At 42.2% G+C, this 25,120-nt stretch overlaps 1 protein-coding gene across 6 annotated transcripts in view; it reads left to right on the forward strand.

Moving 5' to 3' along the window:
• Tnc (tenascin C) overlaps positions 1-25,120 on the forward strand; it is an 88,187-nt gene that overhangs the window by 58,342 nt on the left and 4,725 nt on the right. For 4 of the 6 annotated variants that reach the window (XM_034501593.2, XM_034501594.2, XM_034501595.2 and 1 more), the window contains 10 exons: positions 5,845-6,117; positions 12,586-12,708; positions 13,826-13,969; positions 16,356-16,475; positions 18,433-18,576; positions 19,270-19,400; positions 22,280-22,412; positions 22,989-23,140; positions 23,957-24,053; positions 24,887-25,048. In XM_034501593.2, coding sequence (XP_034357484.1) covers positions 5,845-6,117; positions 12,586-12,708; positions 13,826-13,969; positions 16,356-16,475; positions 18,433-18,576; positions 19,270-19,400; positions 22,280-22,412; positions 22,989-23,140; positions 23,957-24,053; positions 24,887-25,048 — 1,479 coding nt within the window. Of the gene's footprint in view, positions 1-4,046; positions 4,320-5,844; positions 6,118-12,585; positions 12,709-13,825; positions 13,970-16,355; positions 16,476-18,432; positions 18,577-19,269; positions 19,401-22,279; positions 22,413-22,988; positions 23,141-23,956; positions 24,054-24,886; positions 25,049-25,120 lie in introns of all 6 variants that reach the window. The other 2 variants (XM_034501592.2, XM_034501597.2) reach the window with 2 other exon arrangements.

The raw sequence follows: 25,120 nt of genomic DNA on the forward strand, positions 1-25,120 counted from the left end.
GTGTAACAGAGACCACCTGGGCTGGTGACCCCAGAGGACCCCTCACTGCCTTTGTCATTACAGGTATTCAAAGGTTCTCTCCATCAGTTTAGGATTCTGGGAAAAAAAAAAAAAAAAAGGAGATAGGCATTCTAAAGAAAAATTCAATCCCAAACATAGTCTTGACTCCAAATGTAAAGGTCTTTACTTTCAACCTACAGGAAATGAATATATATGTATTCATGTCATATATATATCATATATACATATGTATTCATTAGAATATATGGTACAAAGTGATATTTTAACATATGCATTTATGGAAGAATTACCAAATTAAATCAATTAATATATCAATCATGCCATCTACCTTTTGTGATAATATTTAAAATCTAATCTTTCAGCAGTTTGGAACATCTGTTATTATTATTAACTGGGGCAGCTATTCTGTGCCTCAGTTAGCTTATTCTGTGCCTCAGTGAAGCTTATTCCCACTGGCCAGCTGAACTTTGTGCCTTTTGACCAATGACAAGTGGCCAACCCAACCTCTGGAGACTAGCATTCTCCCTTATACATCTATCAGCCCAGTTTGTCAAGATTCTCCATAAAAGGGAAACTGTAAAGTGGCGTCTCTTCCCATTCTTGGCTTATTTCACTTAATGTTCTCCAGGCTTAACTGTGACATCAAGAATAGTAGAATTCCCTTCTTTTATGGCTATATAGTATTCTCCTCTGTGTGCTTACCAAATGTTCTTACTAATGTAGCCACTGATGGAAATGGATTGCCATGCAATGTTATTCGCAATAGCAAAAATACCAAATGTAAATTTCTAACCACTAAGAGCAATGGCACTCCTGAGGAGAGGAGGGCCGTTCCAGCCTCTCTAGGAAGCTCTTCACACTTGTAGAGAGCTTCCGGGAGCTTTTGGCCCATTTTATAGACTGCTTTATCAGTGGTGCAGAAAGTCTGAAGAAAGAGTGAAATCTAAATTAGCGAAGATCTGGAGCAGGAATTGTGTCCGTAAATTTTGGTATGTAAGATGTAAAGTACCTAGTGTCCTAGAGGTCCCCTACATCCTATAATTTGTCAAAAAAAAAAAAAAAAAAGCCAAAACAAAACAAAAAACTTACTCTTAAAATAGTCAAGCACATAAACTGACAAGTTCAACCCAGGAAGATAGATAAATGCTAAATTTTATACACTTATTAAATTTAAACTGTGATCTTTCTATAGATCATATAAAGAGACGCTGCCTATTTTCTGTCCTGATCTTACCTTAAGTTGCTGGTAAAGGCTGTATGTGGTTTCATAAATCTCCAGCTTGACAAACCTCTGAAAGAAAATGCTTAGAAATTCTCTTCTACTAAACTCTCAGGAGATAGACATAGTCGTGTGACCCTTAAACTAAGCTAGTCCCTCTCAGAGTCTAAATTCCTATAAATGAGCTATGTTAATCAGTACAGCTAACTAATTGTGGTAGCTGAGATCAAGTCTGGTTGATTTCTACACCTATCCCACACCATCTTACCTACACATAGCCCTGGCAGGTGCAAATTTGTTTGGACCCTGATGTCCTTATGTTAGGAAAGAGGGTGTCCACTAAGGCTGTTGGCCATCTATATTAGGAATCTAGCAGACACAGTGAAAAGAAACTGCCTAGCCTCCACTGGATCCTCTACCAGTGTTATGTCCCCATGTTGCTTCCCAAGAGTATGAGGAGAGTGGGCTTCTTAAAAGTAAACAAGGCTGGTGTGTAGATCAAAGTTAATTCACTTGCCCACCATGAGTAAGACTTTAGGTTTGTTCCCCATCCCTGTACATAAATAGCTAAATGAACCAAAAAACCCAGATGAAACAATAGAAACATGCCTTACAACTTCCTCTTATTAGGATATTGGATATGTTTTAGCATAAGATTTTAAGTATATTTTTTTCTTTTCAATTATCAAATATGAATTTAAGCTGTTTTTTGTTTTTAAAGTACAGCAGAAAGAATAGAGTGAGAGGAAGTCTCTTCCTACTCACCAGGCCCTTACATGTCACATTCTGAAAGACCTCCCACAGAACAGAGAGAAGCCAGGGAGGCTGAAAGAGCCGCCCTCAGGAAAGAAACATAGATCCAGTTACAGCATTGTTTCTGCTAATCCATAATGTAAAAGACTCTGCTTTTTGAAAGAAGCATACCAAAAAAAGAAATGAAAATGAATAGGAAAGACTGTGGGAGAAAAAAAAAACAAGCACTTGATTAGCCTGAAAATACCTGTTTCCACTGGAATTCACTGCTTTGATGGCATGGAGTTACAGAGGCCAGCTATCAAAGAAGGACACCACTTCTCTAAACAAAACCAACATTTGAGATCCTTGCTTTACAAACTAAGACTGATTGCATGGTAAAAACAATTTCATATTTGCTTTGATAGAGTTACAGCTCTTGGGAAATCTTATGAGGAAAAAAAAGCCTCTCAAAATAAACATCAACTATTACAAAATCAGCACAGGAAGTCCAAGCCACAGCAAAGTTAGGTCTCTGCTTATGGATGAAGGCATTCATTCACTTATTCATATGTCAATTGCTTCTTTTTAAACATTGTCTTTATATCCTAGTGGGATTTGACCATAAGCATTAGTGCAAGGTCATCTATCACTTTGAAACTTCTCAGCTGCAACAGCAACATTAAAGAGAGAGAGAGAGAGAGAGAGAGAGAGAGAGAGAGAGAGAGAGAGAGAGAGAGAGAGGAAAAAGAAAGAAAGAAAGAAACAAAGAAAGAAACAAAGAAAGAGAAGAAAGAAAGATTCTAAATTACATGCTGCTAAAGCAGACTTGGGCATGGAATTTCCACCCCTCTCCCGTTTGATATAAAGTAAGTACATTCAGCGTGGCTAAGTGCTAGGTGAGGATGCACTGGTCTTCTATCACCTTTTCCATTAGAACTATGTCCCCACTGTGTTAGAGCACTTGATAGCATTTACTTGGGATGTGCAAAGCATACCAAACTTGGAGCAAGAAGGCCTTGGAAAAGTCAGAGACTTTTTGTTCCCATTGATATCCTGGAGGCCAGCAGACAGAGCAACAGTTACCTTACAGCATCCTTGTGGTGGACTGGATCAATGATCTGTAGCCTCCTCAACTGGGACTTGTTTTCAGAAGCTTGGCTACCATAAGGTCACTCTTTAGAAAACTCAAGTGTATGAAAAGACCCCTTGGCAACTAGGGAATAACTGAGTCTGGGACACAGATGTTTAGTGAATGGATGGACAAAGCATGATACCAGGATAACAAAAATATGTTCTTGCTTCCTAACTTAACCCAGAAAAAAACAAACAACATAAGAATTGCCAAACTTGAGAATCATTTCCTGGTTTATGAACTTGAGTCGTTAATTTGGATAAATAATGACACAACAAACCTTATTGCTCCTGTGACTGCCGTTTATGAAACTGTATCACTCGTTAGTTGGCCCAAATGATTGTATTCAAAATATGAAGCAGATTAAGATATGAAATATACGAAAAAAGTATACTTGCAACAACAGTTTTTTTTTTTTTTTAAATCTGATTTGCTTCAAAATAAGAAACAGCAAGATAAATGTTTCAAAGTGACACAAGGTGTCCTATTTGTATAGTGAGACACAGATGGCCCAAGTTAGGCTCAACTGAGGGCCCTACTCTATCACACCTTGCTAAGGTGAGACTTGAGCCAAATCAGACAACCATTTAGAAACTTTTCTTTTGACCTATGATTGGGAATGATAGTTACTGCACAGGTCTTATTGAGAAGGTTACTCTACATAACAATATCAGGCACTCAAGACATTATTACTAAATGTTCCTTTTCTGAGCATTTAACTTATGGGGCAAATGACTGGGAATCTATCTGTGTTCTTGGAGTCATGAGCACTTAACTCATGGAGTGATTGACAGGGAATCTGTCTGTGTTCTTGGAGTCATGAGCATTTAACTTATGGGATGGTTGACTGGGAATCTGTCTGTGTTCTTGGGGCTGCACACTGCCCTAGCCAAATCAGTGCTGTTAACCTGAGTCATTTTCACTCCTCCCTTCTTTCAGAGGCCTTGCCCCTTCTGGAAAATTTAACTATTTCCGACACTAATCCCTACGGGTTCACAGTTTCCTGGACGGCATCGAAGAATGCCTTTGACAGCTTTCTAGTAACCGTGGTGGATTCTGGGAAGCTGCTGGACCCCCAGGAATTCACACTTTCAGGAACCCAGAGGAAGCTGGAGCTTAGAGGCCTCATAACTGGCATTGGCTATGAGGTCCTGGTCTCTGGCTTCACCCAAGGGCACCAAACAAAGCCCTTGAGGGCTGAGACTATTACAGGTATTTCAATTCAAGAGAGCCATCCACTCCTCTTCTTGGTCCCTTTCTGTGTAGTCTGTCTACAGATCCCTGTGATGTTAACACTGTTTGTATTCTCCACTTAATCCACAGATGTAGCTTGTTCTCTCATGTTCTCCTTGTTTTCAAAATCTATTGAGTACTCACACACATACCCATCTTAGAAAGGAGAAGGTCGAAATGTTTCTCTTCAGTGTTCGGGATCCTTTAGTCCATGTCTTGCCCATAGCTCTCCTATCTTACTACAATTACCTTCATTTGTGTTCATCCTGGCTGGTTCCCAGCTACATTTCAGCCTTCTCAGAAGAAATATACCAATGAGTATATTTTGAAAAAGTATTTTACAGTCTTTACTACCTCAAAGTCTCAACCTGTGATCTTAACCAACTTACCCAGTGGTCTGATCATTGGGAACTAATTGAAATTCATTGTACTGGCCTTTAAAAAAAAACTAATATCAGAGATATTCTTCAACACAGACTAAATCCATAATGTTCCCAAGACTAATACTTACTACAGAATTTCACATTAATAATTTTAACAGTCAAAAAAAAAACTGTGTTTCCCAAAGTATTTCTAGAGAAAACATGCTCTAATGACTGTTTAAAGATCTCATTGATAACATTTCGTGTTCAGTTAAGTTTGGAAATAGGCTCTTTGACCACACAGGCTTCTCAGAATCTCTTTTTGTATATCTCGCAGAGGGCAGTATTTCCCTAACTTGTTTGACAAGGAATGCTTTGTAACGGATGGAGATAAAACAGGAGTAGTTTGCTCTGAGCACACTTTGGGAAACTCAGCTTCAGATTTATTTTGACATCGAGTTTTGTCTAGTTACCAAAATGGAACTCTGGGTACAAAGTATATATAATTGTGTCTCAAGAGGTTCCAAGCCTCGTGCTACCATCTAAATGGTAAACTAGCAAGGAAATAAAATTAAACGGAAACTCATAGGAGCCTTCTTCCGGATAGCAGCTCCCAAGAATGAAGACAAAAGACCATAACATTTTAAGTCATTTTGCTCAGACTCGAGGGAAATACAATCATCAGAATCGTCACGGGCAGCTCCACAGATCATTAAAGTTGGCTTGTTTGTCTTTTCTAAAGGAAAAGAGACGGAGCTCACAGCAGATGGCCACTCAGCCACTGGAAGACAAGGAGCAAATGTAAACAAGTTATGGCTTTGAACTTGTTTAATAATGCAGGGGAGGGGCCAGTGCTGAGTCCAGATGTGGACTGATACAGTTACTTTTAGACAAAACTCACAGATGCAAGTGTTTGCTTGGCTTGTATTGAATGTGTCAACTCCGTGTTTACCTTCTCCTTCCCCCCCCTCCCCCACTAGACTTTTTAATGTGGAATGATTTTCTTTCCCGGTATCTCAGGACACTCTGTCTCTGAAAACCGAGGCAGCACTGCATTCTGATACTCCACCAGAAGGAAGACTGCATGGATGACTTATTAATGCTCTATCTCCTCCTTCTTCCACCGTCTTCTCTCCCTCTAGAAGCTGAACCGGAAGTTGACAACCTTCTAGTTTCAGATGCCACTCCAGACGGTTTCCGTCTATCCTGGACTGCTGATGAAGGGATATTCGACAGTTTTGTTATCAGGATCAGAGATACCAAAAAGCAATCTGAACCACAAGAAATAACCCTCCCTTCCTCCGATCGTACCAGGGACATAACAGGTCTCAGAGAGGCCACTCAGTACGAAATTGAACTCTATGGAATAAGTCGTGGAAGGCGATCCCAGCCTGTCAGTGCCATAGCAACAACAGGTACTGTAAACAAACAGGTCCCATAGCAACAGTGGGATCTATACACAAACAGGAGAAGAAAGAGGAAATTCAAGACTGAGATTCTTCTTCCTATAGGGCGGAATAATCACAAGAGCTCTGGGGTGCAGACAGGTTTGTGTTCAGATCCTGGTTCCTTGAAGCCTAGACTGTGTTCTCCGTAGACTGTGTGGACAAATCTCTGCACCAAAAAAATGAGTATGATTCTAGTTACTTAGCAGAATGGTGAGGAGTCAGTGAATTAATTCATGTAAAACCCACAACATGGAACCTAGGATGTAGCAAGGGCATCATAGTGTCTCTCCTATATCATTATCTTGACAACTATTGGACATTTTAAACTCCAAAAACTTCCTTCTAGCTCATAGTATGTATCCAAGAATACAATCCTTTATTCTTTAGTGAGATGTTCCAGTTGCTCTAGATGAGTGAAGGACGGTAGAGACATGGAACCAAGACCTGAAAGGATTATAACAAGTTATAAAATGTCCCATTTGAGCCATCAATACTGTGTAGCAAACTGAAGGATGGAGCCAGTAAGACTAGCAGGACCGTCGAATATGAGCAGACACTGCATGTAAGAACCCTCCACAGGGAAAATAAGACCCTTTTTCTTATCAGTTATGCTAAGGAAAAAGGAAAAGATACCACATCATTACTACGGTCATAAACCTTATGTGACTCTTTAGAGGGAAAAACAAAGACCTGAAAATGTGGTACTTTAAAAAAAAAAAAACAAAACAAAACTGAGGGAATCATCAAGATGGCATTGCATAGAGACAACCCGTCAAAGGAATCTGAGGAAGGAATCAGAAAATCCCAAGGAAAGGGTAGGCACTGAGAAATGGTGAGCTGCACATAAGAGGTCTTCACTTCTTCTATTGATAAATCAAGACTCTGCGGCCCAGAAAGCTGAAGTGCTGTGCCTTCCTACGGTTAGGCTGCTATAATGAGCTTATTGTGACAGTGTGACTGTAATTATTTTAATATTCAAACCAGATGGCAGATAACCAGTGAACATATAAAACGGCTATGTCTGACATACAGGGAATATTAGTCCCAACTCCCTATGTTAAGACATGTTTTGTTGTATGGGTATATAGGAGATGGTTTAGTGGTGTGTGTGTGTGTGTGTGTGTGTGTGTGTGTGTATGTATGTGTGTGTGCCTAGCTGTCTGTATGTTTGTGTATCTGTTTGTGTGTGTGCTCACTTACATGTAGAAGCCAGAAGTCAACCTTAGGTATCATTCTCAGAAGCCATCTACTTCTCTCTCTCTCTCTCTCTCTCTCTCTCTCTCTCTCTCTCTCTCTCTCCCTCTCCCTCTCCCTCTCCCTCTCCCTCTCCCTCTCCCTCTCCCTCTCCCTCTCTTGCCCCCTCCCTCCCTCCCTCTCTCTCTCTTTCTTTCTCTCCCTCTCTCTCTTCTGTATGTGTGTATGTGCATGTGTGACATATATATATATATATATATATGTATTACAAAAAGTCTGAGTATGCAGATGCTCATGCCTACATGTGCACAGAGGCCAGAGGAGAACGCAGGGTGCCCTCCTCTATCACGATCTACCTTGTTCTATTGAGACAAGGTATCTTCACTGACCCTGGAGCTGGGCTTTTGGCCAGCAAGCTCTAGGGATTTCCCCCACACATACATGCACATAGCACTGGAGTTCTACACACATGGCTGCTGTGCCTGGCTTCTTATATAGGAGCAAGAGGCTTCCACCCAGCACCTCACACTTCCCACTGAGCCATCTCCCCAGCACACCTCACTTTTCTATACTGTACCTCTGACTGAGACCTAGGGCTTACCAATCCAGCTAGACTGACAGCCCAGCAGGTCCCAGGGATCCTGTCACTGTCTCCCCAATGATTAGATTACAAGTGTGACACCTTGTCTAGTATTTTGCATGGCTACTGGGGTTGTATTCAGATCAGCATGCTTATGCAGTAAGCATGCTGCTGACTGAACTATCATCTCAGCAGCATGACAAGATATAGTATTGTGACAAGAGACAGGATGCAAGAACCCGCAAGAATCTACCCACAGAAACTACAGCCAGTGCTTATAGACATGGAGACACTGCATTAACGTATCAAGAGGAAAGGCACTGCTCTTTCTGTGTACAGCTCCCTCAGTTCATACACTGGTTGCACAGTGGTTAACATAGCTGTGCTCCAGAGTGTCTCACCCCAACGTTGATCTCCATCCCCCTGTGGCTGCCAAAGAATGGCTCCAGATCAGAAGCAGGGACTGATCTTGGTTTATAAACACTGCTCTTCAAAGTTTCAATCACTGATTTTGTTTTGCTGATTTTTTTTTCTTCTATAATCCCTGTAGTTCTAAAGCAGAAACAAAGAGAATAATCATGAGTTGATTTGCTTTTTTAAGAACAAAAGAAAAACCAGAGCCCGCTTTGTTAGGAAGACCCCCTCTTGGGCTCCTCTCTGTGAGATCTTAAGTTCACAGCCAAAGAGAAAAGTGCCTATGTGTATGTGCACCGTATGTAAGCAATGTGTCCATGTATGCCTGAACACCTATGCTCCAGGACCAGGGGAGACCAGAAGACATGATGTAAGCACAGCAAGGACATGCCTAACCTCACCTTCAGTCTACAACTTCAAGTGTCCCTTTTATCTGTTCAACCACCTCCTCTTCTCTCTCTTCCCTCAGACCACCATGAGTCCTCCTTAAAGGCAACTTGTCCCTCTTACCTCCTAATTATGGTCTGCTGTGATTCTTCCTTGTAACGTATTTCTGTCTGGCTATCAGCTGCCCACCCTTGAGTATCCAGAGCAGCAAGGAATGCAGTGCAAGCTAATGGTTAGCCAGTGGTCTCTGGGCGAACTCTCAGAACCTAGCCATGTTTCTCCCAGTTAGCAGCTGTGTGACCTTGACCTTGAGCAACTCTCAAGACCCTCATCTAGAAAACAAAATTTAGCTCAAAGGTCACCATAAGATTTAAACAGGACACGAATAGTGAGTGTTTAGCTCTTCCCATGCCTGTTGCTACAGTGCTAGCTATTATATGCTTGGCAAGGTGTAAGTTTTATTTTTAATGAACAACAAAAACCAAATGTTACAAGGAACATATAACAGTGGACTCTGACCATGTAGCTGCACAGTGGTTCTATCTAGAGGTAATACATAATATCACTTTCTTGTCTGTCTAGAAACATATAAATAGAGAAAATTTAACATGTGTTGGATTCTTTGAGCAGAAGCTTCTTCCTCCTCTAGGAAGATAAATACTTTCAGGTCTCTGTGCAGTCATAAAGGTTTCTTCAAAATAGCAAGCAGTCCCATTATTGTGACTGTCGTTCTCTTCCAGAGACCCTTGCAGCCCACCAAAGGTGTTCAGAGTAAGGGCCTGAAAGTATTTCCTTGGTCTGTCCCAGTCTCTGTCAATACAGTCATGTTCCCAGGGCTCTCTTCCAATCATGAGTCCTAAAGTATAGTTGACGCCTCTTTTCTCAAACTCCAGAACAGTCTCCACTCTAACCTGCCCACACTTCCCAGTCAGGCACCCTCTAAACTTCTCAGCCCCATTTCGATCAAGACAGACTTGGAGCCTCACCACACAGTTGCAATTTCATTGTTTCTGGAAGCTGGTCAGCTTTGTGCGGGGATATCTACTCAGCAAATCTCCCTTCCACATGACACAGGCTCTTCATGTTCAACACCTCTGATCCAGAATCACACCTTTTTCAGGAAACATAAGGATGGAAGCCATCAACTGAGAAGCACATGATATATGCCACACACAGCCAGGCACTTCACTAAATGTTCAGTACGCCGGCAGACCAAAGGAGAACCATATTCGGCTCCATTTCACAGATGTAAATACCAAGCCCTAGTGTACTAAGGTGTTTGTAAGAGGTATACCCAAGGTGGAACTCTTACCAAGGTTATTTCTACTCCAAACTTCTTGCACATAAACCTACCAACTATCTCCTAATTGAGCATACACCTAATGCATATTAAACGACCAATGCAAATTTGTAGAAAGAAGACTAAGTTTTAGATGGTTGACAATTGCCAATAACAAAAAGCATTGATTATAGATTTCGAGAGGCAAGATTTTATATGGAGAGCAAGCAAAATCACTAAGGGTTTTTTTTTTTTTTTTTTTTTTTAATCAAATCTGTGCATTTAGCTACTGGAAGTTCTTTTTTAAATTATTGAGTCTAATTGTAAAGACAGCATTATTACATAGGTCTAACTCTTGCATATGTGTGTGTGTGTGTGTGTGTGTGTGTGTGTGTGTGTGCCTGTGTGTGCATGACATGCCTGTGCATTCACACCTGTCGCATTATAGATGTCTGAAAGATGCAGGTGCATGTGTGTTCGTGCTTATAGAGGCAAAGATTGTATGTCTTCCTCTATCACACTACATCTTATATATTGAGGCAAGATCTCACACTAAAACCCAGACCTTGCCAATTCAGTGGGTCTAGCTATCTGAAGCGCATAGGAAGGGAAGAGTCCTCGTTCCTCTGCTTCCTGAGAACTGGGGTTACAAACAGGTCATTGTGTCTACCCAGCTTGTATGTGGATACTGGACATCTAAGCTCAGACCCTCATATTTGTACAGTTAGACATTTAGTGTTATGCCATATCCCCAGCCCCTCTCCAACTTTTAATAGGTATGACTGGTGTTCTGTGCTTAGATATCTGTTGTAGGGCTACGGACTTGAGGATCCCATAGCAGAAAGTTGCCCAATGAAGTAACAAACACCTAGGAAGCTCTTTAGTATAAAAATGTCATGCCCACTGCTCCTGGAATTCCACCAATATTGTGACATTGCTACAGATGATGCCTGATGACTTTCCTACTACCCCTTACCAAACACATGCCCCTGAGTAAGTAACAGATGAGGTCACTGATTCTTACAGCATATAAGACAGCATTCACATTATTGCCATTGTCGAGATGAGAAAACTGGGATCTAAAGAAGAAAGCTTTGTTTATAAGACACAGATTCTAAAATGTAGCATAACCTACATCAGCCAGCAAGGTTTCCAGTTAGAACAAGTCAGTGAATTGATTAAGCAGAGGAAAATCTCTCAAGGCAGCGTTTATGTACATCAGAAGGGTCCACTCTCAGCTAGACTCATCTAGATCTTTCTTGGGAGGTGCCTGTGTAGGAAAAGGTCACAGGAGGAAGAAAATAGAGAGGACAATTGCAATTGCATATACCAAATTCTCTGCATGCCAGAGTCTATACTAAGGGTTTTACATCCATTATCTTCACTAATCCTCAAAACATTCCTGTGGGTACCACTTTCCCATTGGAGGGATGTAGCAACTGAAGCTCACTGAAGGGAAGAGACTTGTCCCAGGCTGCCCAGCCTCTCAATGGTATTTGAACAATTAAGATCTTGTAGGTTCCTTAGACTCTGTGGCTTACAACAGAAAAGATTTGCCATGGACTGGGAGAATAAGAAAAGGAGAGATAGAGACAGAGATCAAGGTAGTTTCTAGGTCACAGGGAAAAAAGCCATAGGAGCAGATGTCTTAGATGAGAAAAAAAAAAGACAAACAAACAAAAAACAGAGATGGATATAGAAAAAAATCTCTTCAAAAAACTCTATGTGTTTCCAAGCTTAATGACCAACACAAGCTGAAGCAGGGAAGTAAGGAAGAAGCAGGCTTCCTAGAGCCTGGAAATTGTTTCCTGAGGCAGCAGTGTCAGCTGAAGCAGGCAGAGTGCTAAACCAAAAACAAAACAAAACAAAACAACAACAACAAAAACCCACCCCCACACACAGAAGCCAAAGGAAACCAGTAAGTTTAGTTATGACATGACCTTACTTCTTGGCTTTGGATCTCCTTGAAGATACAGAGTGGGCTGTCAAAATTAATTTTCAAATGAGCTTAATTTCCAGATGCCAGGCCGCCCAGTGTGGTGATCCAGAAAGGTCCCATCAGAAGAATGTTAGTTAGAGAAGGGAGACTTACTTTGGTCCTTTGTATAATGGCCACAACCGAATTTTCATCTCATGGGTGTCTGTATAAGGAATAAGCCTTATAATCTGTAAAGAACCATACACGTTACATCTTACCATTAAAAAGAAACAGAAAAGATCTGAAAGAATGCCAAAAATGAAATCGAAGTAAGTTATTCAGATCTGTGAAGTCACACTCTCCTCTGTGGAAACTGGCCAATATGCTAACATCCATCTCGGGTGAAGCCAAATGACCATAAAGCCCATAGTCACCTGGTCTATATGGTCACTGTATCTGCTGTGATGGTTTTTTTTTTTTTTTTTTTTTTTTTTTTCCCGTGTCACAGTGTAACCATGTATCATGCATTCTCTATTCCTGAGGCTTGGTTCAGTCATCAACTCTAGATACTAAAGGCTCCTGGGCAAGGAATCCAGGAAAAAACCTACTGATAGACAACATAGGTAATGTTTCAGGGTTTCTGCTTTGTTTTCTCCTTGACAGCTATGGGTTCTCCAAAGGAGATCATGTTCTCAGATATCACTGAAAATGCAGCCACAGTCCGCTGGAAGCCACCTACTGCTCAAGTGGAGAGTTTCCGGATTACTTATGTGCCTGTGACAGGAGGTAGGGGACCTAGAGATTAAAGTGGGTGGGAAGAACATGAAAAATTGGGGTTAAATGGCAAATGAGACCCTGGGTGCTCTTATCACAACTTCTCCAAACATCATGGCTAATGAAAACCACTTCCCTCTTTCTGAGATCATCTAGAAAGATGCCCTTTGTAAAGAAATTATGGAAAAAACTATCTTGAGAAAAGTCACCTTAAATCACTTTGTGGCCTTGAAATTATAAAAAAAAAAAAAAAAAAAAATTGAGGAAATGGTTCCCTGGTATCATTTTTTTAACACAAGAACAAGGGAATTTATATAAATAATCCTTTTCCCTTTGATCACAGTCATCTGGAAAGCTCATCTGAGATATGTGTGAGGTTTTGCCCTCAGGGGCCATATCCTGTCTCACTATAGGATGGAGAACTGAGTCTCAGCAGTGTTAGAACTTGGAACACACAGACTTTAATGAAGACCTTAGGGAAGCATAGTCCAAACACAGCCTAGCAGAGTAGTGAGCTGCCTCTTGTTGGAGGTTTGTAAAGACAGACTGGTTGGTAACAGTGACACTGTAGTATCTCCACTGGGTGTTTGGCCAGCTGGATTGCAAACTCTTCACCAGTCCTGAAATTCTAAAAAATATAAATTCCAGACTTCCTAATAAATTTAAGCACACATTAACTGGGACCATCTTTTTTTATCATGACTAAAATCTCTCCAAGTAATGGGGTCTGTAGCATCTTAAGTGAACCCAATGAATTAAGTATCTTGGATCTAGGCTACAGTGTGAGCTTCCCATATAGTGCATGGAGGGAAAAGAATAAAGAAAATAAAATCTGTGCAACATGCCAACTCCTTCCCGAAAGGAAACTTGCCATTTTTAGTATGCTGTGACTTCATGATTTTTTCCTTTCCTGACTGGGTTTTTGGCGTCTGCACCAATGGAAAAAACATTATACAAAAAGTAAGGTCTTTTCCCTCATGCCAGAGGGTGGGATGAAAGGAGAGGAACTCAAGAGAATGAAATTGAATAAAGATATAATTTTATTTCCAAGTTGGGTACACCCAGTTTGGAGGCCATGACAAGGAAGTGTGGACGAGGCTCCCCTGATCCTGCTTTCTCTAATCTCCAGGTGCCCCGTCCATGGTGACTGTAGATGGAACGGATACTGAGACCCGACTGGTGAAGCTCACCCCTGGGGTGGAGTACCACGTCAGTGTGATTGCCATGAAGGGATTCGAAGAAAGCGATCCGGTCTCAGGGTCTTTAACTACAGGTGTGTACCCCTATCAGTGTTTCATCCTTGCCCTCAGCATGATGACTCATGACTGAGAACTGCAAAAGGCTTGCTTCTGCAGTCCCAGTGGAAAGTGGGCTGGAGTTAGAGCATCCAGCACCTCCCTTTGGCTTATCCTTAGCCTCTAATAAACTGGGTTGCCCCAGAGACATCCTGAATGTCCTCTGGCCTCCATTTCCTCTGCTACTGTGGAAAGGAGTGAAATACAAGAACCATGCTGAGCTGAGACCCTAAATCTCCCATGTGTTAGCCACATGAGCTGTCGGTTAATTTCTCTGAGGTCTGATGAACTTCTCTATAAAATGGGTATGATTCTGCCTCCCTCATCAGTGTTACAAGGAGTCAGTAAACATAAAGACAACTTCACCTGTTACCTCACCCCTTCTCCCTGTTGCCTGGAACCATTGTGAACACCCCCCAGAAATTGTGATTTCCCAGATGTGGGATGGTGAGAACTGCGGTTGCTCTGTCCTCTGTTTGGCAGCTGCTGCAGTAAAGGCACTGTTGACAGACCTGATACAGTGTCTCCTCACTGCTGTAGTCATTCCCAGCTTGTAGAAGAGGCACCTGAGTCACATGAGGTGATTACAAAGAAACAGGACTGGAAATGTGGAAGAAAACAAGGGTCACTCAGACCAACCCTTTCGACCATTTAAAATAAAGGTTGTTTTCTTGTTAAAAATCTAATTTAAGAATAATGGATGCTATTGTAGGAGAATGAAGTGGAAAAAAATCTCCCTTCAGAAGTCTCTGTCTCTAAACAATTTATCCTTTGAGATATGACAAATTGTCCAGCCCAGTTCATTCAGTGATGAACTGAATAGACCCCCCAGGAAATTTCAAAAATATACTACTTCCATACAAGAGTTGGTAACATACAATTAAAACATCCTATCTGGACTCAAAGTCCTGTCTACTCTCCACTTGGGCTTCTGTTTTCCCTAAGAAGTCTTACATTGATGATTCTCCATAGCAACAGACACAAAAGCTGGGTGTGTCTCCTCCCAAGGCCTCATTGTCACTACCAGTTAAAGAAGGGTCTGTACACACATGAGAGAATCAGGAAGACACTGTGAAAGGAATTATATTGACTCCTTGACACTGGTTTCTCACTTCCTGACTCTTCAGCTAGCTCCCTGAGGCTCAGGTACCAGTCTGTGAGCTGAGCTGCTGCTGATGGCTGCCCTGTCTCCTAGGCTGTTTCGAGAGTAATTAAGTTATTGTTAGAAAAAGTAAGAGAGCCAGGCAGTGGTGGCACATGCCTTTAATCCCAGCACTTGGGAGGCAGAGGCAGGTGGATTTCTGAGTTCGAAGCTAGCCTGGTCTACAGAGTGAGTTCCAGGACAGCCAGGACTACACAGAGAAACCCTGTCTCGAAAAACCAAAAAAAAAAAAAAAAAAAAAAAAGAAAAGAAAAGAAAAAGAAAAAGAAAAGAAAATGTAAGAGAGATCCCACCTTCAGGTCAACTTTCAAGGAAGAAACTGAACAAGGACCAGGCTTCCTTAAAAGAAGTCAGAGATTAATATTCCTGGAATATCTTTGACAATACAGGTCATTTGAAAATAACCCCCAAGGGCCAGAGCAGTGGCTTATCTTTTAAGAGTGTATAATGCCCTTATTTGCGGCCTCAAATTTAATTCCTAGAATCCTTGAACAGCTGCACTTACATGCACACAGCCCATACAGATACATCCATATCTGTTGTTTTACACATTTGTCATTGTTGTCTGAGACACTCTTACTATGTGGCTCTGGAAGGTCATCAGCTCATGATCCTCCTGCCTCATCATCTCAAGGATTGAAATAACAGGCTAAAAACTTTTCTAAGTATATCATTAATAACAAATGCTGAGAGCTCCCCCTACCATGTTTCACAGACATTCTTCAGAGAAGTGGCCTTTCTGAAGATGTGCAGGCACAGGAAAAGAAGCCACAATAGAATCTGAGCCTAGAGACCTCCAGATTATTACCTATAAGATCCCCTAAATAAAAATATCACCCAAAGCCCAGAAAAGCCTCAGGCAGTAGTGACCATACAAGTCTCCTCTGTGTATGTTTATTTATGTTCCTTTCCTGGAAAAAAGGAACATGAATCCTGACGGTACCCCTTATCACATACTAAATACTGTTCAGGAACTGCCTATCCACAATATCATGTACAAGTCAAAAAGAAAAGGCCAGCCAGTATTATCATGCCCATTTTACATGTGAGGAAATAAAGCCCAAAAATAACACAACAGGAAAGGAGTCATGATATAAGCCAGGTTAGCCTGTTCCATGAGCCTGACTCTGAGACCATACAAGAAGGTATCTTCTGATGTAATCTTCTAACATGATGAACCATTATCCCATACTTCTTTCCAGCTCTGGATGGTCCATCTGGCCTTCTGACAGCCAACATCACAGACTCGGAAGCCTTGGCTATGTGGCAGCCAGCCATTGCCACTGTGGACAGTTATGTCATCTCCTACACAGGGGAGAGAGGTAAGGTCCTGCCCCATCTTCTCTACACTCTGATGAGGGTTTGTCTTGCTGCAGACTCCTCCCATTCCCCCTTCAACATGCCACGGGATGACAAAACCCAGTGGTACACTGTAAGGGCCAGTAATGTCTTTGCCTATCTCCATTGTATCCTCAAGAGACTTGAGTAAGCCATTCAAGTGAAAAGAAAAGGAAAATTCAGGCACATTTGGAGCTTTGCACATTTTGCTGACCTGTCCCACCTCTTATGCTAGACTTCTGAGTTCCTTATCTCATTGCTCTGACCAAATACCTGACAACCAACTTAAGGGGTAACAGGTTTACTCTGGATTCTAATTCAAGAAGGTAACTCCCGCATGTCAAGAAAGTGCTGGCAGTAGTAACAAGAAGCTGCTGGTCACAAGGTATCCACAGATCCACAGTCAGGAAGCAGGAAATGGGGCCAGCAATAAAACCTTAAGGCCTACCTCAGGTGGCTCACTTCCTTAAGCAGTGTCCACCTCCTCACTAAACCAAAACCTTCTCAAACAAACAAGGCTACCAAGGAGGAACAAAGTTTTCAAACACATGAGCCTGGGGGAACATTTCATATTCAAAGCACATCAGGGAAGGACAGTTTCTCAAGGAAGTAACTCTTATTCTTTACAAAGAAGGTTTCCAGAATCTCATGTCTTAACCAAATGGCATCGGGAGGTCCTGGGGTGCCTAACCTTCTCAGAGGCTGTGGGAGGGCCTAACTGAAACAAACTTGATTGAAAGAATCTGCTTTTCCCATCTGCAACCATCTGTACCAACTTACCCAGAGGGCAAATTAAACTCTTGCTGAGACCATCAACCAAACACAACCACCAGGAAGTAAATCAGATGCAATCAAATGCAAATCAAATGAAGAAAAACAGCTCCTTTCTCTAATCCCATTCATACGTTTATAATGAGCTAGTCTAGAAAGGATTCTGTTATTGCATTTTCGAAGTTTCCTATTTTATGGCTCAAGTCTGCTTGGCTTTCACTGACAATATTACACGACACTATATCCCATGGCAGGGGAGACCTGAAAATCTTAGTTTAGCTCTGGCAAAAGCCTGAGTTTTATGAGAAAAGAGACTAGGTGAGGCAGGAGGAGAAAATTCAGCTTATCCACACTCCTCTCTGTTATTCCCTGTAAGAAAATTCTTCTGAGAGAGGGAGGATGGTATCATCTCCTCCTGAGCATCAGCTTATGGTTGGAGGAAATGGTGGAAAATTTAGATCTGGACTAATCAAGACCTGGCTAAAGAGGACCAAGCTTGTTGAGAATGAAACAAACTGACCCAACTTGTACAGTTTGCCGGGGACTCCCCTGGTTTTTACATGCAAAGTTCTCTGCCTGTGAAATACCAGTCTTAACAAAGCAGAATGGGAGTCTCCTATGGCATTGAGATGGATATTTTTGCCAAGGCAAAGGATCTAATAGACCTGAAAGCCATTGTTGGACTCCGTTGCCCATCACTGCCACCCCTCAGACTCCGTGATTTGGAAATCCTTGACTGAGCAGCATTTGGTACTTTGTAAGAGGAATGATGCACAGAGAAAAAGGAGTGGGGCTAGAAGTGGCACAAACTGAATTTGAGCCTGAGTCCCAAGGCTTTGGAGATGCTACCTGCAACTCTCCTGGAGCTCTTTCCAGTGCCTCAAGCACAATACTCACAACACTTTTACAGCCAGTTTACCCTACTGCATGGGAAAACATCTCCCTGACTTTCCAATCTGTTGCAAAAAAAAAAAAAAAAAAAAAAAAAAATTTAGTCTCTGTATGATCCACCTTTTATCACATGAGTGCTCAAGAGAGAGAAAAGTCTGTGAGTCACCTCAGAAATCAAAGCTTCTTTGCTGTGGGGTCACCAAAAGGTTGTGTCCTAGAAGGAGGTATATGTGCTGTTTGCCAAGGGGTAACTGCCACATATGTGTGTTTCATACTTAGTGCCAGAAGTTACACGCACAGTGTCTGGGAATACGGTGGAGTACGAGCTACATGACCTGGAGCCTGCCACAGAGTACATACTGAGTATCTTTGCAGAGAAAGGAGAGCAGAAGAGCTCTATCATCACTACTAAGTTCACCACAGGTACCAAGTTACCCAGAGTGGAAGTCCTCCTTTCTGAATTGCCCACCCACAGCCTACATCTTAAACCACATCCCCTCCCCTGCTCTTCCTCCCTAAGTCAGGTCCTTGCAATGTAATGACATCAGTATGAGTTCAATTCACCAGTGCCCACTCAATCAAGACCCAAAGAAGCATACCATTTCCCCTTGAACTGAAATGACCCGATGGCTGAGAAAAGGATATTTAAAGGAAGGTTTTGTTAAGTAGAAAAACACATCCTACTGGCTCTAAAGCCAGCATTTAATGATCCATGCTCCAAGCTGGGAAATAGTTTTTTAAGAATTTTTCAGATGTATTGAGATCTTTTTACAAAGTTCAACATTTGGGGAAGTAAAGGATTGTCCCTTCTGTTGGAATGAGGGCCAATATTAGCACTCCTCAGCCCTCTCAGTGAGAAACAATGGGCCAGAATAATCTTCACAGCTCTGTTTTCTCCTCAAATGTAACTGAAACCACCCAGGAATCTGTGGGACTTTCGGACCCTTGAAGTGAACTTTGACCTTGAAGGTCAATGGTTCAAGTTCCTCATCTATAGTCAGGAGGGATTCTTGTCCAAGGCCATGTTCAATGTTAGGGAACAGACTTGAGGCCAGTTCTCTTCTTGCTGTCTGTTCTACACGTACTAGCTCACTTGCTATACACTGTCTTCTCCAGAACTGGATTCCCCAAGAGAATTGACTGCCACTGAGGTTCAGTCAGAAACTGCCCTCCTCACCTGGAGACCACCCCGGGCATCGGTCACTGGATACCTCCTGGTCTATGAATCTGTGGATGGTACAGTCAAGGTATCTGTAAATCACATTTTTCTGTGCAAAACATCTGCATAATCATCAAAGTAGGAAAGGATTAGATGATATTGTTTCTTCACTCCAATACAACTAAAGACAAAAAAAAAAAAAACAAAAAAAAAACCAAAAAAACAAAAAACAAAAAAAAAAACAAAAAAACTAGTAGAGACTGGATGTAGTGCCAGACCTGGTGAGTCATGCACCACATTCTTGCCTTTCTCCCTTTAACCAGGCCCAAGCTATCTGAGAGACGGCCAAGTTCAATAGCAGTGTTTTTATGAGTTGACATTTTAGGAGCTGGGCTCATGGTCGTCCAATGTTTCATTGAGAAGTACCAACAGTCTCTTCTGTATCTTTGCCACGTACAGTGTCACCACCTGACCTACTGTGATGTGTCTCACCTCATCCTTGCAGTGTCACTGTTAAGACCAGCTACATCTATTGTTAATATTTCCTGTGTTCTCCCCTCCATGAACTTTTCTGTATTTCTAAGCTAGCTTGCTTATTCTCTTAGTACTTAGTTTTCTGCAGCATCTCCCCTATACTCAGTGTATCTGCTTCACTTTAGCTGAGAAATACACGTCCCTGATATTGTAGTCTATAGCTCAGGTTATGTTTCTTCTAGAATTTATTAGTTTTGTTCCTGTGGTTCAGTCTGGCCTCCCTTGTTCACACTAGAAACTTCTTCCCAGTGTCTCTCGGTCCTGGCTTATCCTGTCATACTTAAGCCAAGAACAAAGAATCTGATTAGAAGTTCAGCAGCACATAAGAGTTTGTCAATGCTGGGGGTTCAGTGTAGAGATCACATGCTGTGTGCCTGGCAATTTGTGGAGGCACCTCATAGAGCTTAGGCTCTTACTGTATGCAAGTTTTGCCTGCTCTTACCTTGTGTGTACCTTGACCTTCTCACCAGCTGACCCTGGTGGATGTGAATCCAGAGCCTCCACTCTAACTCAGATGTTCTAGACAGTGAACGTCACCCCTGCATCTGTTCTTGGAAGGGACAAGGAGGACGGGGAATCAAGCTATTCCTCCTGCAAAGCTTCTAAACTAACTGAACCTCTCTTGAGTCATGCCCTACATTGCCTTCAAAGGCAGCTATGCTGTTGTACACGTGCATCAGGAACTTCCTGATGCTTCCCTATATGTCAGCTGGCCTGGGGTGGTTGTGCCCACTCCAGTTAGTTCCTAGTACTCTCTGCTCTGGCACTTCAGGAATTGCTTCCTGTGTTGTCCACCTTCTGCCAAGCAAGGTGCAGAGATTTATCTGTTCCTATCTCTTCCTCCCTTCAGTTCACTTTTGTAGTTTCATTCCTTATACTTGACTTTTATGTTATAAGTTATGAAAAACACATAGAGGCATACTTGTATTTCTGATCTGCCATTTTAAAACACAAGTAGACACATTTCTAGCCTTTCTGGAGTTGAGATGCAATGAATGAATTCACAGTATGAACTGAAACTGGTCCTTTATCTTCATGGTGTCATTATCCATACCTATAAGATAAGTGCATTGCACTTCTAGACCTCTAAAGTCTTCTGCAGGTTTGGGGTTCTAGGATTGTGCTTCCCTAGATCATGAGCCTCACACCCTTTCAGGCTATTCAAGCTTAAACTGAATACAGAAGCATAGAGCTGAATGCAAGTCTATGCTCAGGCAATTCAATAAAACTTGCTTTGTTCCCTGAGAGTTGATCCTTCCCCAGCAACCAGAGCTGATGGCCACACAAAGGTCACTAGGTCACTGGCATTGAGTGAACACACATAAATCATGGATAAGGTGGTGGGAGACTAGGAGGATGTGATACCATCCTCTGCCATCAACAAATTATGGATTGGGAGCAAGTAGCTCAGCTTCTGGGAAATTCAATTCCCACACTGTAAAAATATACATAGCATACCCTCACTCCAGGAAGTCCCTAGAAAGTGAAAGAACCGTCCAGTCTTCTCCACACTGACCTATTATCAACTAAACCAAATCAACTCTGCCTGATGAGTTGCAGAGATCAGTATTGTGTTTGGGCTGCCATGATGGAGGTAGAATTCTAATATCAAACACCAAGGTCATCTCCTAATATGATTGTAACCCAGTGAGGGTCTGAGACAAAGTGGATCTTCTAGGATCTGAGTCCAAACACCAGTCTAGACAGCAACCCAGGGACCAGCCATGAGCATAGTTAGTATGGACCACACATCTGTCCCTCCTGGGTCAGCTCAAGCCTTTATCCTGCCTTACCTACTGGGCTATTAACATCATCTTTTGACTCAAGAGTTCCTCAGCCTGAGTCCTAGTTTCTCTAGCTATGAGTCTGCCTGCCTACCGTGTGATAATTCAGTTAGTCTACACTGTGACCATGATTATCAGACTATTTTAAGTGCTGTGATAAAGGCTAAGCTCTCTTTCAGAACTGCTGACATAAATGGTCTCAATGTCTCTTGCCCCTTGTGCAATTCACCTTACCATCAGCTTAAGCTTCTTAAGCCTCACGAGCTTAAGCCTGTTCAAAACCTCTCAGACCTCCCAACTTTCTGTTGTTGATAAACGTCAAACTGCATAACATCCCATTAAAGGTGTTTTGTAACCCTTCTTTGCCCATTTCCATTACCCACCCCCACCTAACACTAATTAGAGCCGATGTAAAGAAGTGTTAGTGTTCTGTGTTAGTTAAACTTCCTCTGCCTTTATGATCCCAGAACTTTTACACAGGCAGCACTCTTGCTATCTCAGACGTTCCAGATCTATACTTGGAGTCCGGCATGCAGTAGCTACTGGGTGGGATTTTGTTAAGTGAATAAATGATTGCATGAGCTAGTGAAAGGGAGCATCTCTTCTGTGAGACTATCTGGACCAAACTGATTCTTTCTCCTGCCCACAGGAAGTCATTGTGGGGCCAGACACCACCTCCTACAGCCTGGCAGACCTGAGCCCATCCACCCACTACACAGCAAGGATCCAGGCATTGAGTGGGTCCCTGAGGAGCAAGTTGATCCAAACCATCTTCACTACAAGTAAGGGGTGCAGGGGGGGAACACTGTTTTAAGATCTGACCTTATGACAGCGAATCAACCTTCCACTTCCCCTTCAACTTCTAGTTTACATTTTTTAAACAAACAAACAAAAAGTCTCTCAAACATATCAATTCCCTATTAGTGCTTAGAAGCCTGGGGATGTGGGTTTACGCATCCTAGTAAAGGGGATGGAGGACTCATGAGAGCTCATCTCGATCCAATTCCCACCCCCATGTCATACTGGATACAGCTTAGACGTCATCTATGCTCCATGAGCCTTAGTTTCTTCATCTTTACAATGTGATTTAAAAAAAAAAAAAAAAAAAAGACACCCCTCCTTCACAAGTATCTCATGTGAGAAGCTGAGGTGTCATATTTGAATTCCTAGCTTGTTCGTGGCTCTTATACTGTTAAGTTTAATATACGCTCAATCATGAGGAGCACAGACTTAGGGAAGCAGGGATTGTTTGCCTGTAGGAACCTAGCCACTTCACAGATGAACCACTTCACAGATGTTCTTACAGTACCTACCTCCTCCCTCCACTCTCAGAGACATTCTTTCTCTTCACCCTGCAGTTGGACTCCTGTACCCATTCCCCAGGGACTGCTCTCAAGCAATGTTGAATGGTGACACCACCTCTGGCCTCTACACCATCTATATAAATGGTGACAAGACCCAAGCACTGGAAGTCTACTGTGATATGACCTCTGACGGAGGTGGATGGATTGTGAGTACTACAGTGGATTTTAGAGCTCTAGGATGGGGGCTTGGATGAGGGGAAATGTGCACTCTCAAATACATGCACATAAGACTTTGCAAGGTAATCCTTGTCACATGGAAGCCCTTCACAGTTGTCTATTTAAATAGAAAGAAGAAAGCAAGGACTGGAGATGTAGCTCAGTTAGTAGAGCACTTGCTTAGAATGTACAAGGTTTTGAGTTCAATCCCTAGTACTGCAGAAAACCAAGAATAAAGTTGGTATGTCTGTTTGCACTCAGAAGGTGGAGGCAGAAGGATCAGAAGTTCAAGGTCATCCTAAAATATCACTTTTGAGCCATTCTGGGATAACAGAATGAGGGAGAGGGAGGAACTCTGATATGAATGGCAGTGACAGTCAAACCTTCTAGGTATAGTAACCAACACTGGCTGAGAAGTTATTCTTTACCAGGCATGTGTTAAGAATTTCAGGACTTAATCCAATCACTTGACCATATTGGCTGTACAGGAATTTTTTTATTAATAAAATTTGTTTGTAGGTCACCCCCCCAACCTCTTTTCTACTATCAGCTTCAGTGTGATGGGTCATGAAGACTGATGAGATACATCAATGTCACCGGAAATAAAAGCATTGTTCTTCCCTAGTTTTCAGAACACCTAGACTTGGGGAGGGGAGGAACATGAAGTGCCCAAAGTCACAAAGCAAATAAATAAGCAATAGAGAAAGCTGGAGATGGATGGATGTTCTTCCCTCAGTCTGATGTTCCTCCTTCCAGAAAGACATCTTCTCTTTCCTTCTATCTCTTAAGTACCCATGTTATTGTAGGTTTTCCTGAGACGCAAAAATGGACGTGAGGACTTCTATAGAAACTGGAAGGCCTATGCCGCTGGATTTGGAGACCGCAGAGAAGAATTCTGGCTTGGTAATGCAGCTTTGAAAGTTTATGACAGATATGCCTACTCCTGTCCTTCTGGTCACTTGCTCTCCTCTAGGGAGCGATGGAGAGATGGAGAGAGGAAAGGATTAGAAAGAAAGAAGTTTGGTAGGAGCTACAGAATGTTGGAATAATTAAATGTTCCAGGTCATAAAAAATAAGGCATTATCAAGCCAGGCCTGAGGACCAACCCTGCATTAAGTCAGACACTGAACCAATTATGGAACCAACCTGAGTGCTGTCATAGACTGCTTTCCTCTTGAGCACTAAACCCTGAGATGTGTTTCATGATTATAACCTTTCACCCAGAACATCCCTGCAAAGAGTAGAACTCCCATCCTACTTGTGAGAAAACAGTCCCTCAAGGATGCCCTATGGTTGGTTTATCTATAGCAATCTAGCCAATGGACAAATACACAGTCATCCAAATTTCCCAAATTAGTATTACAAGGCCATCATCTATCACGGATACTTTGCACCAAGCCACATGGACAGAGCATTGTTCTCTGCACCACTACCTGAACCTGAGACATCTCATCCCAAAGCTATTCATTACTTCACATTGGTAGGAATTTTAGAGTGTACAGGTCATATACCTGGGCTTATCACCTTTGAGCTTCACAATACAATAGGAAGTTGATAAACAAAGGTGTTGAACTGTTTTCTTCTGAGGCTCAGAAACCGAAGATTTGTTTTGCCTGCCATCATACCAGCAGAGAAGGTTTCAAGCCCAAGTTTGCATAAAACGTCCCACTGTTGAGTGTTCCCCTGCTGCCTCAGTCACCTGTGATTACTTACCAGACATTGCTTGTCATCCACAGGACTGGATAACCTGAGCAAAATCACAGCCCAAGGACAGTACGAGCTCCGGGTGGACCTACAAGACCATGGGGAGTCGGCCTATGCTGTATATGATAGGTTCAGTGTTGGAGATGCCAAGAGTCGCTACAAGCTGAAGGTAGAAGGATACAGTGGTACAGCAGGTATGGAGTAGCTACACTGTGAGTCTGGAGTCATGAACTTCCTATGGATTCTCTCATTCACCACTACTGTTT

The sequence above is a fragment of the Arvicanthis niloticus genome, chromosome 5, assembly GCF_011762505.2.
Source record: "Arvicanthis niloticus isolate mArvNil1 chromosome 5, mArvNil1.pat.X, whole genome shotgun sequence".
Lineage (NCBI taxonomy): Eukaryota > Metazoa > Chordata > Mammalia > Rodentia > Muridae > Arvicanthis > Arvicanthis niloticus.